General features: G+C 41.6%; 1 protein-coding gene across 3 annotated transcripts in view; it reads right to left on the bottom strand.

The window, feature by feature from the left end:
* The window catches only part of LOC110516187 (ubiquitin carboxyl-terminal hydrolase 36), a 34,603-nt gene extending 23,346 nt beyond the window's left edge, over nucleotides 1-11,257 (bottom strand). For all 3 annotated transcript variants that reach the window (XM_036939183.1, XM_036939184.1, XM_036939185.1), the window contains exons 1-3: nucleotides 11,131-11,257; nucleotides 917-1,197; nucleotides 399-620 (exon numbers count right to left, since the gene is read on the bottom strand). In XM_036939183.1, the coding sequence (XP_036795078.1) occupies nucleotides 399-620; nucleotides 917-1,184 (490 nt within the window). In that variant the 5' untranslated portion in view covers nucleotides 1,185-1,197; nucleotides 11,131-11,257. The remainder of the gene's footprint in view (nucleotides 1-398; nucleotides 621-916; nucleotides 1,198-11,130) is intronic.
* Between the last annotated feature and the right edge of the window lie 4,591 nt (nucleotides 11,258-15,848).

Here is a 15,848-nt window from a genome sequence, read left to right as displayed (position 1 = left end):
GTTCTCTTAAACATATGTTCGTTGCTTATTGTGTGTCAGATGTTGGCTGTTTGGCTTATGACATATGAATCAATTTCTTATATTGTGAATGCACACAAACCCATTGTTTTTAAGCAAACAATATGCTTTCAGAAACATTTCAGTTGAATGCATTCAGTTGAACAACTGACTAGTCATCCCCTTTTACTCATGGTGGTAGAGCTGTTGGACATGTGCCCCTTTCCATCCAACCTTTGAGGTCATTTCTAGACAATATGTTTGTCCATTTAGGGGACCTGTTTAGTCTCAAAAACTAGAAGCAAAAGATTTGTATTGACCCATTTAATGTTTTCGCACTACAACACCTATATTGTGCCATTCAAAAAGGTATGTAACCAGAGGTCAACTGAACTACTCACAGGCACGACTGTGCTCCTTGGAGAGGAGATAGTTTGCCAGGGGCGGTGTGTAGGTGAGACACTGCACAGTGGAGTTAAGGAAGCAGGTGTTGCCCAGGTTGTGGAGGCCGGCTCCCACCCGGTAGACACGCTCCCAGCGCATGGAGAGTCTGTTCCCAGGGAAGAGCATCTTCTGCGGGGCGGGGATACCATCACTCTGGCCCCCACACTGGTTGTCTGAAACTGGTGGATGGAGGAGTGAGATTAATTACAGAAATTGCATGGATAATTCAGAAAAGCCATTGAGAATAGTTCAGCAGACAAACTCAACAATTCAGCCAAACTCGATCACGTCACCAAAAACCCAGTAGAGAGAAACACTCGTGGTGAATTGAGCTGTTCTGATGTTTTGAGCTGTTGAGCTGTTCTGGGTGTTGAAGAATATTGAAGTGTGTTAATTCTGTGGTAGTGAAAACTAGATTCAACAAACCTCTTGAATGGCTGAGGGAGAGAGTAAATTTCTCAGTCAATGGCCTTACCTTGCCTCTTGATCTGAGCGGGCTCTGTGCTGGCCCTCTGACCCGACGTGGCCCCCTCACTGCCGCGGGGGTTGAGGATCACATATTTGGTCTTGAGACTGTCCAGCTGATAGGAGAAGCCTTTGCTGGCCGGCTCAAACTCAATCTTCTGCAGCAGGACCTTCTTGGCCGAGGAGGCCAGCAGCTTATTGAGGTCGCTATCGTCGCCCGCCGAGGAGTCCTTCCGGCCGGGCTTCAGGGCCTCCTTGAGCTTGTCCACTATAGGCATCGTTTGAGCATCACTGTGGATGAGACAGAGGGTGGGATTCAGGAATCAGAATCACCTTTGCTTACATGTACCAAGGAATTTGACCTGGTGAAATGGTACTGACAAGAAGAACACAGAAAAACGTATGAAGACATAATCCACACAAGCCTACAGTATAGATAAAACAAAATCAGAACAATTACACACAATAAGGCCAGTTTGAGACTAGTCAATTAAATCACATAGGAATAAACACTAAATTCCACAGTGTATATAGATGTTTTTCAGCATGCCTAGGAATAAAAGTCATGATACCATAACAATAATACACCTGGGAAATCTTACTGAGCAGCAATTGGTCTCAACCTTGTGTAGCACATCCACAAGACCCAGTCCACAGTACAGTACTGCAGCGTCATCGTTCCCTCAGAGAGAGAGGCTACTGTAGCAGTGAATGTCTATTTCCTGTCAGTGATTCCTAAACTGGCAACCCGGACTGTAAACCCGGACTGTAAACTGGCAACCCGGGCTGTAACCCCGGGCTGTAAACTGGCAACCCGGGCTGTAAGCATGGAACTAGTGCTTTTCGGCCAGAGAGCGGCATATTATGTGAGCAGCAGCATATTATGGCAAGAGGACTGAGTATCTGAGGAGTCAGGCTGGGACTTGGCAGCCGTCTCGGTTGTTATGCAAGATAGTGGAGGCGGGCATCATGTGTGTGTTCATGCTCGTGCATGTGTGTGTAGCGGGGAGAGAGACTCGACACAAGCACAACTGCTGTCTACCAGGTCAGATACTCATGTTTGGTCTATTCCTACATCAATCAAGTCAGCGCCATCCCAACCAGCAACAGTCCACTGTCACAAAGGAAAGACTGGTGTGGTAACAGTCATGCTGTTTGTTACATGTCCTCAGAATGCCTTCAGTTATTCCAAGTGCAATCTGTGTTATATTTGTTTTATTCATTCAGTTGTAACCGTTGATTATTTTTTTCACCTCAGGGCCCAATTTCATAAAGCGTTAGAGAAGGAGTGTTGATCTCAAATAAGTTTGCCTTTCAGATATTCTAGTGAATATCTGACAGATGGAAGCTGATCCTAGATCAGCACTCTTAGTCAGATGTTTCTGAATACAGGCCAGGTTGGTTATGCTCTAAGAAGAGCTACAGAATTGGTTGTAAAAGACAGGCTATACTGCACATCACTTGTGTGCTTAATATGGGACTGAGTAGTGAAATAGGCTAGATACTGGTCCTCTGTGGCTCAGTTGGTAATGCATGGCTCTTAAAAAACGCCAGGATAGTGGGGTCGACTCCCAGGAGAAAAATCTACACACGGATGACTAAGTTGCTTTGGATAAAAGAAGCCTAAGGCATATCTCATATCTATACCTACTGCCATACAGTGGGGCAGAAAAGTATTTAGTCAGCCACCAATTGTGCAAGTTCTCCCACTTAAAAAGATGAGGCCTGTAATTTTCATCATAGGTACACTTCAACTATGAGAATGAGAAAAACAAATCCAGAAAATAACATTGTAGGATTTTTAATGATTTTATTTGCAAATTATGGTGGAAAATAAACTTTTGTTATTGACCAAATACTTCTCAATACTTTGTTATATACCCTTTGTTGGCAATGACAGAGGTCAAACGTTTTCTGTAAGTCTTCACAAGGTTTTCACACACGGTTGCTGGTATTTTGGCCCATTCCTCCATGCAGAACTCCTCTAGAGCAGTGATGTTTTGGGGCTGTTGCTGGGCAACACGGACTTTCAACTCCCTCCAAAGATTTTCTATGGGGTTGAGATCTGGAGACTGGCTAGGCCACTCCAGGACCTTGAAATGCTTCTTACGAAGCCACTCCTTCGTTGCCCGGGCGGTGTGTTTGGGATCATTGTCATGCTGAAAGACCCAGCCCCATTTCATCTTCAATGCCCTTGCTGAAGGAAGGAGGTTTTCACTCAAAATCTCACAGTACATGGGCCCCATTCATTCTTTCCTTTACACGAATCAGTCGTCCTGGTCCCTTTGCAGAAAGACAGCCCCAAAGCATGATGTTTCCACCCCCATGCTTCACAGTAGGTATGGTGTTCTTTGGATGCAACTCAGCATTCTTTGTCCTCCAAACACGACGAGTTGAGTTACCACCAAAAAGTTTTATTTTGGTTTCATCTGACATTCTCCCAATCTTCTTCTGGATCATCCAAATGCTCTCTAGCAAACTTCAGACGGGCCTGGACATGTACTGGCTTAAGCAGGGGGACACGTCTGGTACCGCAGGATTTGAGTCCCTGGCGGAGCAGTGTATTACTGATGGTAGGCTTTGTTACTTTGGTCCCAGCTCTCTGCAGGTCATTCACTAGGTGTGGTTCTGGGATTTTTGCTCACCGTTCTTGTGATCATTTTGACCCCACAGGGTGAGATCTTGCGTGGGCAGATCGAGGGAGATTATCAGTGGTCTTGTATGTCTTCCATTTCCTAATAATTGCTCCCACAGTTGATTTCTTCAAACCAAGCAGCTTACCTATTGCAGATTCAGTCTTCCCAGCCTGGTGCAGGTCTACAACTTTGTTTTTGGTGTCCTTTGACAGATCTTTGGTCTTGGCCATAGTGGAGTTTGGAGTGTGACTGTTTGAGGTTGTGGACAGGTGTCTTTTATACTGATAACAAGTTCAAACAGGTGCCATTAATACAGGTAATGAGTGGAGGACAGAGGAGCCTCCTAAAGAAGAAGTTACAGGTCTGTGAGAGCCAGAAAGCTTGCTTGTTTGTAGGTGACCAAATACTTATTTTCCACCATAATTTGCAAATAAATTCATAAAAAAATCCTACAATGTGATTTTCTGGATTTTTTTTCTTCTAATTTTGTCTGTCATAGTTTAAGTGTACTACCTATGATGAAAATTACAGGCCTCTCATATTTTTAAGTGGGAGAACTTGCACAATTGGTGGCTGACTAAATACTTTTTTGCCCCACTGTATAGGCAAGACTAGGTCAGCAGGTAGCCTAGTGGTTAGAGCGTTGGGCCAGTAACCGAAAGGTTGCTGGATTGAATCCTCGAGCTGACAAGGTAATTTTTGTAATAATATTCTGCCGTTCTACTCCTGAGCAAGGCAGTTAACCCACTGTTCCCCAGTAGGCCGTCATTGTAAATAAGAATTTGTTCTGACTTGCCTAGTGAAATAAAGATTAATATAAATAAATGCATGTTTTTTAAGTCTACTCCAAATAGGCTAGCTGGAATAGTCAGCATGAGAATGATTGAATAGGCTACATTCCATTAACTCAAAAGATATGGTGAGCTGTTAAAAACCCAGCACGCTTAGAGTAAACAAAGGACTGCTACACAAACCTTGCGTCAACTTGATGTACGACCAGCAAACTATAGCGCTATATGTTAGTGATGCACTAGCATGCTGCCATTGAGGGGTTGAAACACACCGGGGAGAGGGAACAGCTCTTGGTCAACCACACAGACACAGGAAGGACCAGTCACAGAGCAGTGTTCTGTTCAAACCCACACTTGACGGAGAAAAGGGAGGGAGCCTGACTCATCATTAGATCTGGCAGTGACGTAGCTGAGGGAGGAGAGCAGGGGGGCTGCACATGCAGCATCACACGCACAAGGGCAGACTAACCTTCATGTGCTGCTACTGATAGAATTAACAATCACACAGCCCACAATGAGATGTAATGGGTGGACCACCTACAGGGATTTTCAGTTTATTCACCAAACCGTTTCTATAGGGGTGCTGTTCTACCCAACCATTGGACCATATAGGCGAGGCTACCACACAGAACGATATGCCACTGTCAGAGACACCGTGGACCCATGACACTACATACTGTTTTAATGACATCACAATCAAGAAAACTCTAGGCTTTTTACTTAGATACTGATACCAGGATTAGTATCACAATAGTCAATACCAAAATGATACCACGGCAACAAAAGGTGTATTAGCCTAAGTCACAGAATAGCACTTCTAGACAGAAACAGCTATTTGGCTGTTCAATCACTAGGCATCCTGAGTGCAATAAACACATTTGAACTTTTTCACATCAACATTTTTCAGAGACATCCATGCATGCATTAATTAAATCAAGTATACAATCAATTTGACTTTGACTTCATTTATTTCAATGGTAAATATATTGATGAACTGGTCAAATCAAGATGTAGCCTATTCACAATACAGGGGACTGCATATTGAATAGGAGTGAGAGAATGCATTGAGTTGAGCTTGTTTTGGCTGATTTCATGGGGCTTCAGATGGCAAACAATCTGTTTCCCTTCCAATTGGGACTCATTTTATTGTAGTGATAAACAACATCTGCATATAAGTAACTTATTTTATAAAAGTGTGTGCTCGCTCTTTAACCAGTAATGACATCATTCATGAGGCAGGGGGGGGGGGGGGGCAGCCCCAGGCCATATCAGAGAGGAAGAGGTGAAGTGAGAGGTCTCACTTTCGCCATAATACGCCCAAGGCATTTCTATGGGAATATTTTGGACCCAAGCTTGTCACCTGCCTTTGGGTCAACGACTCCCGTTGGTAGGGTGGAGACATGAGCATCCCATGATCCATATTCACACAGAGTCCGTTTGCAGAGGCAATAGATCATCTTTCAGAGAGATGTAAGATCGATTAAGTGAATGAATAAAGTTGTGGTGGCAATCGGATAAAACAAAATTTAAAAGTATTTTTCCATTATGGTTTGCAAACAAAAAAATGCCGACATGCAAACAGTAAGCTACTGCCTTTATAAGTGTGCACATTATTATTAGCAAAATATAGGGTTGCACATTTTGGGGAATATTCAGAGGTGGAAACTTTGTGGGAATTAACAGAAATATATGCAAGCTAATATTAATATAATTTAAATATATATGTTTTTTGGATTGGATTGAATTGGATTGGATACTTCACCTTTGGATATATTTACCATATCACATGGAGACAGAAACATACACCTTATAAGTAGACAGACAATTGTAAATTATTAAATCCTCCCAATATAATATTTTTTAAACAATTTAGTTATGAATTGAACTTTAAATGAGTTGACTCTTCACATGGAAGGATTTCACTGATGATCGCCAATGATCCCTCGCATCTCCCAGAAACATTTTCAACATACATACATAGAAAATGATAGTCTAGAAACTAAAGCTTTGGTTGTCTTCCTCTCAGGCTTCCATGTCTTCTCCCTGGACCTCCTCAACATCCACCTCTTGAACATCAAACTCTCAGGCCTCACATTCACTTTCCAACCCTGTTGAGGATGGCTCGCTGTCAGGCTCAAAAAGTCTCACATTTGCCCAGATGGCCACCAATTTTTCAACCCCTGCATTGGTCAGCCTGTTGCGTGCTTTGGTGTGTGTGTGTTCCCAGACAAGGACCAGTTGCTCTCTGAGGCAGCTGATGTTGGTGGGATTTGGAGGATGATGGAGACAACAGGGGAATGAGCCTCAGATCCACAAAGTCCCTTCCACCTGGTGGCTGATGAGATAACCTGGCACAACTACCATTTTGCAATTCCATTCCAAAGCACTTGCTTGAAAGTGTACTTGGCCAGACTGCCAAGAACCTTGCCCTCATCCAGGCCACGGTGGCGAGACACAGTAATGATGACACCATAGGCCTTGTTGATCTCTGCACCAGACAGGATGCTCTTGCAAGAATACTTGGGGTCAAATATGTACACTGCTCCGTGTATGGGCTTCAGGCAGAAGTCTTCACGCTTCTTGATGTATTTCAGAACTGCAGTTTCCTCTGCTTGGAGCAACAGTGAAGTGGGCAGGGCAGTACGGATTTATTCTCTTACATCTGCAAGCAGAGTGAACATCAGACAGGATGGCATTGTCTCCCTCAATCCGTGCAATGGCTACCGCTATAGGTTTCAGGCTGCTTTACCACTCTCTCCCAAAATACATAATCCAGGATGATCCTCTTGACGGGGCTATCCATATCAGCAGACTGATATGGCTATTTCTTGGGGAGACTGTCAAACATAATGACACCACCACCCCAACCAACGGGTGTTGCTGGGCAGCTTCAATGTGCTGCTCTTATTCTTCTCACTTTGCTTGGTGAGGTAGATTGCTGATATAACTTGATGACCCTTCACATACCTAACCATTTCCTTGGCTCTATTGTAGAGTGTATCCATTGTTTTCAGTGCCATGATGTCCTTGAGGAGCAGATTCAATTCATGAGCAGCACAGCCAAAGGGTGTGATGTGAGGGTAGGAGTCCTCCACTTTAGACCAAGCAGCCTCCATTGTCTGTCAACAGTGAAAATACCTTCTGTGGTCCAAGGTCATTGATGACTGACTTCAGCTCATCTGCAATGTTGAGACCGGTGTGTCTGTTGTCCCGTGTGTCTGTGCTCTTGTAGAATACTGGTTGAGGAGTGGAGATGATGTAGTTAATTATTCCTTGCCCACAAACATTTGACTACCAATCAGAGATGATTGCATTACAGTCTGCTTTCTCTATGATTTGCTTGACCTTCACTTGAACTCTGTTGACCTCTGCATCCAGCAAATGAGTAGATAAGTAGTCTGGTTGGAGGGGTGTATGCTGGGCGAAGAACATTCAAAAATCTCTTCCAATACACATTGCCTGTGAGCATCAGAGGTGAACAAATTGCATGCACAGCTCGAGCAAGACATTCATCAGCATTTCTCTGACTAAGTTCCTCCAATGAGTAAAAAAAACTACTGATTCCAGGAGGCCCATGAGCTGTTGCTATTGATAAGGTCTCTGATTCATTATTTTCACCCCAAATAGAAGTAGAGGGACTTTTGTCAGAGGTTGCTTATTGTGAGCGCTGAGGGAACTTAATGCACTTGGCCAGATGATTCTGCATCTTTGTTGCATTCTTTACATCTGATTTGGCACAGTATTTGTAAATGTGCACCGCTTTTCCTTCTACATTAGCTGCAGTGAAATGTCTCCACACATCAGATAAATGCCATGGGCGCACTTCTTGTAAAGATTAGAAAAAGGAATTTCAAAAATACAATTCCATGTACAGATAACTATTTAAGCATTTAGATTAAACTCCTTTGTAAGATAAATGTTTTAAAATGAAACATGTATTGAAACAGGTGAATTAACACTCAGACTCAAGCAAGTTAAAACTAACAAGCAGAAATTATTCACAAGTTAGAAATGATTTAAACACTTTGCTGTAGGCTACAATTTACAAGTTTTTAAAAATTGTCATAAAATATATTCACCCCACCTAGTATTGTAATCAAAACTTAACAGAAAGCATGTAGTCCTTGGCTCAGACAGTGTAGTAGTGTGGGTTCAATTGAATCTCATTAGTGTGCAAGATCTTCAGAATCAGCTGTACATGTGACGGGAGAACGTAATGCAGAGGGTTGCAATTCCATTGAATTGGGCATAGTTTAACCAAAATATGTCACTAGACTAGAATTTCCTTACATGTATCCCACAAAAAAGGTCCGCTGTTATAAGCTAACTTTTTGATGAATTTACACAAAACTCCCCAAATTCACCGGAAAGTTTCCAACCCTTTGCAACCCTAGCAAAAAAACATCAGAAAAAGAGACTGAGGGGCAAAATACAGACCCTCAAATGGTTGGGATTTGGAGGTGAAAATGTAAGATTTAAGCAGCTACATTCTCTCCACAGCTCTACCAATCTGTCATAATTATGGGTAAATCCTGCCTATTTCCACAATTTCTCATCTTAAAATCTGATATTAAACCCTACTACTACTATTCTTAAGACCAAAAAACACTTTGTATTCAGAATCTTTTTTACAATACAGACCATTTTAAATTTGTGGCTGTGGTAGCTGTTGGTTTCATCTTTGCCGTCGATGATTGGGTCTCACATGCTTGCCCAATCGCACCGTATCCATCCTCATACTACAAGATACAACTAAATTGTGCCCGAATATTAAATCAGGACATCCCACCGGGGTTCTGGAGAACGGAACAGCCAAAATCAGCGTGTCCTTGACCCGCTCAAACTACACGAGTCCCAATGACCTGATCCTAGCCCATGTTCATAGGATTTCATCTCAAACATAAAAATGTGTCTGGGACAGCAAAAACGTGTCAAAGATTGTGTAGTGTATGCACGGCAATAACCCACAACAACGAGACTGGTTATGCCGAACATACACCACGCCATTTTGCCATCTTGTAGTATGAGCAGTACTATGATGCGATTGGCTATTGGCAGCAGTCCATGCCCAATGAGCACTCAGCATGTGAGACCAAAACAATGATGGCGAAGAGGAACACAACAACAACCCGCACCGTGTGGACCAAGGTGATGGAAAACTGATTGGTGGATGCCTTTTCAATGGACGGGTTCATTTTACATGGTCAGGTGCTCCAGCTTAGCAAAGTTCGCCCATTTAAGAAGATTCCAAGAGTCTTAAAAAAAAATCTCCACTCACCCGGGGCACCGAGCCATGCAAAACAAACTCCACCAATATTAGATTGCGTCCTACCATGACAAAAACAAAAAAAATCTAATTTATTATTATCCATATTCTGTGCACCCATGTCTTTTGGGATGTTTCTGCACATAATAATGTACACATTATCTCAACACCAATAAAGCAGCTCAACGTTAGCGTGTCGGCATTTTTCCCTACCACAATTGAAACGTAGGGGGATCAACTAAGGAATCATTGTGTTATGTGAGCACCACAGTCCTGGGGTTGAAGATTGATGGAATTAAAGATTTGGGACAAGGAGACATGTAAATGTGAGCACATCCAAGTTGTTACGATTGTATTAGTCGTGTGGTGTATGCCCAGCATTAGCTACTTGCCACAAATAGCTATATGTTAGTATTACAAACCGGCTTCTGATCGAAATCGTCCATATGTTTCGACTAGGAGGTTCAGCATGGAAGATGCTGAATCTGAAGTCTTGACATCGGCTATAAACCCAGCGAGTCCCATGGACATGGACATTTTCAAACACTGAACTACTGTCGGGAAACTAGCCAACTTCCCTGACTGAGACTTGAGCAGTGTTTACAAAAAAAAAGTATGCACAGGATTGTGAAGTGTAGCTAGCAAGTTAACCTAGCTATTCCAGTAATATACTGTTTACTAGCTCGCGCTCTGCCCCTTAAGTACAACAATACCATAGTTCACTAGCTTCCGGCCATCTACTGCAAAGTTAACATGTGTTTGTAGATTGTTAGTTCGCTAAATAAGACACGGCGACGAAGTCGCTAGCAAAGATTTTACAGACAGAGCAAGCTAACTAGCCGGCCATGTTGGCTGCAGTAACTACTAACGTTACATAGTAAGTCAGTAGCTAGCAAGCCAGGTTAGATACTAGACATTCTAGCTAGCTTAGCCATCAAACGTTAACTAATCTGCAAAGCGAGCCAAATACATTGCAATTTCTGTGACATTTTTATTTAATTGTTATGGGGCCTCGTTCAGTATGTACTTATCTGTGTATCTAACTTGCTATTTAGCTAGCCAACGTGACCAAGGCAATGTAATTAGCTCGTCTATCGTCGCTAGTCGAACCTGGTCTGGTCAAAATGTCTCCACGCGGAGTACTGTGGGTCACGGAGAGGCAAACGTTAGCTAGCGTCCGAGTTGGAAACACGTAACTTTAGTTACTACGCTAGCCGATAAACAAACAGGCTTTAGATGAAGGATAATAGTTAACGTTATTCGTTACATGTATCTATTTGTAACAACTGAAAACTGACACTGAATGGGTAGCTAGCTAGCTAACAAAAATAACCACGTAACATCAGCAAGCTAACTGTTTACTGCTAGCTTTCTGGTTAGCAACTTTGCTAACGACTAACGTGGCGTCTCGATGCTGCAATGTGGTTAGCTAGCTACCCCCCAACCTCCTCACAATATCCGTCAGATGTTTAGTCCTTATAAAAACAGATCGATAGACTGATCATTCTTAAATATCATTAGTAACACTCACCTTAAGTTCAATCATCCGAAAACGACGACTGTTTGGCGATAAAGACACTCTGCCTGGCTACAGTTCCTTAATTGTGTTACATTCTTTCCCCCATGCTGCATTCTGAGAGGGTGTGGGCAAGCATGACTGACAGATTTGTGAAGCCAATGAAAATGCAGGTTAGCAAATCAAATCAAATTGTATTTGTCACATGCGCCGAATACATCATGTGTAGGTAGACCTTACCGTGAAATGCTTACTTACAAGCCCATAACCAACAATGAGGTTAAATAAATAGATTTAGGAAAATATTTACTAAAAAAACTCAAGTAAAACATTCAATAAAAAGTAACCCAATAAAATAACAATAACGAGGCCCTATACAGGGGGTTCCGGTACCGAGTCAATGTGGGGACACAGGTTAGTCAAGTTAATTTGTACATGTAGGTAGGGGTAGTGACTATGCATAGATAATAAACAGCAAGTAGCCGCAGTGTGTGTGTGTGTGTGTGTGTGTTGGGGGGGTCAATGTAAATAGTCTGGGTGACCATTTGGTTAATTGTTCAGCAGTCTTATGGCTTGGGGGTAGAAGCTGTTAAGGAGCCTTTTGGACCTAAACTTGGTGCTCCGGTACCGCTTGCCGTGCGGTAGTAAAGAGAACAGTCTATGACTTGGGTGACTGGAGGTCTTTGACACATTTTTGGGCCTTCCTTTGACACCGCCTAGTATATACGTACCAGTCAAAAGTTTGGACACACCTACTCATTCAAGGGTTTTTCTTTATTTTTACTATTTTCTACATTGTAGAATGATAATGAAGACATCAAAACTATGAAATAACACACATGGAATCATGTAGTAACCAAAAAAGTGTTAAACAAATCTAAATATATTTTATATTTGAGATTCTTCAAAGTAACAACCCTTTGCCTTGATGACAGCTTTGCACACTCTTTGCATTCTCTCAACCAGCTTCATGATGTAGTCACCTGGAATGCATTTCAATTAATAGGTATGTCTTCTTAAAAGTTCATTTGTGGAATTGATTTCCTTCTTAAGCCAATCAGTTGTGTTGTGACAATATTTTATTTTAATTTTATTTATTTAACCTTTATTTAACCAGGTAGGCTAGTTGAGAACAAGTTCTCATTTGCAACTGCGACCTGGCCAAGATAAAGCGTAGCAATTTGACACATTCAACAACACAGAGTTACACATGGAATAAACAAAACATACAGTCAATAATACAGTAGAACAAAAGAAAACCAAAAGTCTACATACAGTGAGTGCAAATGAGTTAAATGAAGGAAATAAATAGGCCATGGTGGCGAAGTCATTACAATATAGCAATTAAACACTGGAATGGTAGATAGGGATTGTATACAGAAGATAGCCATATTTGGTAAGTCTATATTATGGCAAGAACAGCTCAAATTAGCAAAGAGAAACAACAGACATGAAGATCAGTCAATCCGTAAAATTTCAACAACTTGTGCAGTCACAAAAACCTTCAAGCGCTATGATGAAACTGAGGACCGCCACAGGAAAGGAAGACCCAGAGTTACCTCTGCTGCAGAGGATACGTTCTTTAGAGTCACCAGCCTCAGAAATTACAGCCCAAATAAATGCTTCAAAGTTCAAGTAACAGACACATCTCAACGTCAACTGTTCAGAGGAGAATGCGTGAATCAGGCCTTCATGGTCAAATTGCTGCAAAGAAACCACTACTAAAGGACACCAATAATAAGAAGAGACTTAATTGGGCCAAGAAACACAAGCAATGGACATTAGACTGGTGGAAATTTGTCCTTTGGTCTGATGTGTCCAAATTTGAGATTTTTGTTTCCAACCGCTGTGTATTTGTGAGATGCAGCGTAGGTGAAATGATGATCTCTGCATGTGTGGTTCCCACCGTGAAGCATGTAGGAGGAGGTGTGGTGGTGTGGGGGTGCTTTGCTGGTGACACCGTCAGTGATTTATTTAGAATTCACCCTTAATCAGCATGGTTACCATAGCATTCTGCAGCGATACGCCATCCCATCTGGTTTGGGCTTAGTGGGACTATCATTTGTTTTTCAACAGAACAGTGACCCAACATACCTCCAGGCTGTGTAAGCGCTATTTGACCAAGGAGGAGAGTGATGGAGTGCTTCATCAGATGACCTGGCCTCCACAATCACCCGACTTCAACCCAATTGAGATGGTTTGGGATGAGTTGGACTGCAAAGTGAAGGAAAAGCAGCCAACAAGTGCTCAGAGCCGCCCAAAATCCATCTCGCTCCATCTTGTCCCACTGCCACAGCCACTGGGCTTCCTCTCATCATCATATTTGGTGGTGAGTGGAAACGCCAAACTGATGCCTCAGATTCATACATCCGGTGAAACATATGGCTCATTGTTCTATCTGTGGTAACGTGCTGGAAATCCAGAGGATTTCATTGATTGATGTAATTGAAAACACAGTGCTTGGCTGTTATGTAACAACATGAATTATGGCATGTTATTATGTATTTCTTGTTTTTAATTTCTCAATAAATGTATCATACCCCCCAATTAAATGTTTTTTATATAAGAATATGAATCACTTATTGTGCACATGCAATCTCAAATAAGAGATGCCCTCAATTAAGAATGTAAACTTTTGAATCTAGCATAGCCTTGAACTGTCACATAAACATTAATGGACCTCTACCATTTTCAATGACCCCAACACTAAAGTTTATTCCATCCTGTGATTTTGACCACTTTCTTCATGTGGAATGTAGTAATAATTGTACATTTCCAGTGTATTCCAGAGGGCACTCTGTAATCAAATACAGTCAACACGGGCAGGCACATAGATCTGTCAGCAGGAGGAGCCATTTTACCACCGTAAAAATTCAGCATGACGAACAACTCCAATATGGGCATAATAATAATTATTGATAATAATGGGTGAAATATTGTGTCATATAAATTCTGCTGCACAATTGCCGAACAAGTAAATAAACACATCAGATGTATATCTAAACTTTTATTTGTATCGTCTGTCCAATGTCTGAAGATACCATACAGTCCCAATGACACAAGGAGTCATATGCATGCAAAAACTTCAGTTGCTTCTCCACAGTCTCATGTGGACCTAGCACGAGTCGTCCAATTTCATTCTACTTTTCTGCTAGTATTACATAAAGAGACACTTACTAATACAGAATTGATACCATGTACATTACAGGAGAATTTCATATTTTTTACGTGGATATACAAGTTTGGAGTTATATGATACAGTATCCCTGTCCTGTCGGCAAATGATTGATAAGTTATTATAGCAGTACAACATTGTGTTCAGTTTTTACTGAAGTAATACAACTGTAATTGTAGATGAACCTCTTGTAGAGGACAGGTCATGGTGAAGCAGAGCACCGGTAACCAACAAGCTACTCTGACAGGCTGGGTTCAAACCCAGGTGTCCAATGCACCACAAGACTATGTTAGCCCGCTAAGCTAAAACCTTGGCAATAGCTTGGGGAGCTAATACAAATCTTCAGTGGAGATTATGGCATGCTACAATATGGGTCTGATCTGTTTTGTGAAGTAACTACGTGTACTGTAAAGTGAACAGAAAACTGTGCCAAACATATTCCCTTTACCCCAATCACAATTCGAGAATATTCACACAAAAAAAAGTTTGTGTTTTTTACAAAGAACACATGTAATTTGCAAAAAGGTATAACGAATCTCCCAATTTCTCTACTGAAATATGTTCTTACACAGAGGCATTACACCAAGAGACAAAACAACCAAAGCAAAATCTTATAATTATACCAGAACTAAACAAATATAAAATACGTACATAACATAAAAATGGAAGATTCAATGACCTTGTTTTCAGACTGTACTGTGTGGCATGTGCAGTGTAGGTATATAAACATAGCAGCCAGGTTTACAGTCTCCGTTGCAGAGAAATCAACAAAGGGTTTTGTCCATAGTAAGACCTTAGATAAGCCAGTTAATATTATAATAGGAATGATGAAGCACTTCTAGTTATACGACACTGCACCTATTTTTTTTTAGACCACTCCTGTCTAGTACATTAAAATTAACATAATATTTATCCCACCGAAGAATATACACCAAGAATAATATTATCAGACTTATGAAGCAAGGAAGAAAGAATCTGAGCAGCGGAGGCTGGTGGGAGGAGCTATAGGAGGATGGGCTCATTGTAATGGCTGGAATGGAATAAATGGAACGGTATCAAACCAGATGTTTGACTCATTCAATTTATTCCATTTCAGCTATTATAATGAGCCCATCGTCCTATAGCTCCTCCCACTAGCCTCCACTGCATCTGAGTAATGTTTAATTTGGTCAATGACATTACAAAACTGAAGCCCTGGTTTCGACCTAAACTACTTCAGGGCTACGTTCAGGAGGCTAGTGTTGAATGTTGTAGGCAAAGGTTGAATGTTGCAGATAGAAATGCCATGAATAGAGCTTACATGATTCCTTCCTTTATGTCAGAGAAACATGTTTGTTCTTCATGTATTTAAACATACGATCGGAACGTTCTACAATATTGTGCCCAGCTGAACATGCCCCAGGCTTTAGGATGGTATTTTTTAGGAATAATGTTCTATTTAGAAACACGACCACATCAACCAACAACACTTTGATATCACCCTTTTGGGTTTCAATAACACCTTTGGTTCCAGTTTAAAAACGATCGACAAATGAACGGCACAAGTTCAATTAATACT

This window comes from Oncorhynchus mykiss, chromosome 12, assembly GCF_013265735.2.
Source record: "Oncorhynchus mykiss isolate Arlee chromosome 12, USDA_OmykA_1.1, whole genome shotgun sequence".
Lineage (NCBI taxonomy): Eukaryota > Metazoa > Chordata > Actinopteri > Salmoniformes > Salmonidae > Oncorhynchus > Oncorhynchus mykiss.
This window is presented reverse-complemented; position numbering and strand designations above follow the sequence as displayed.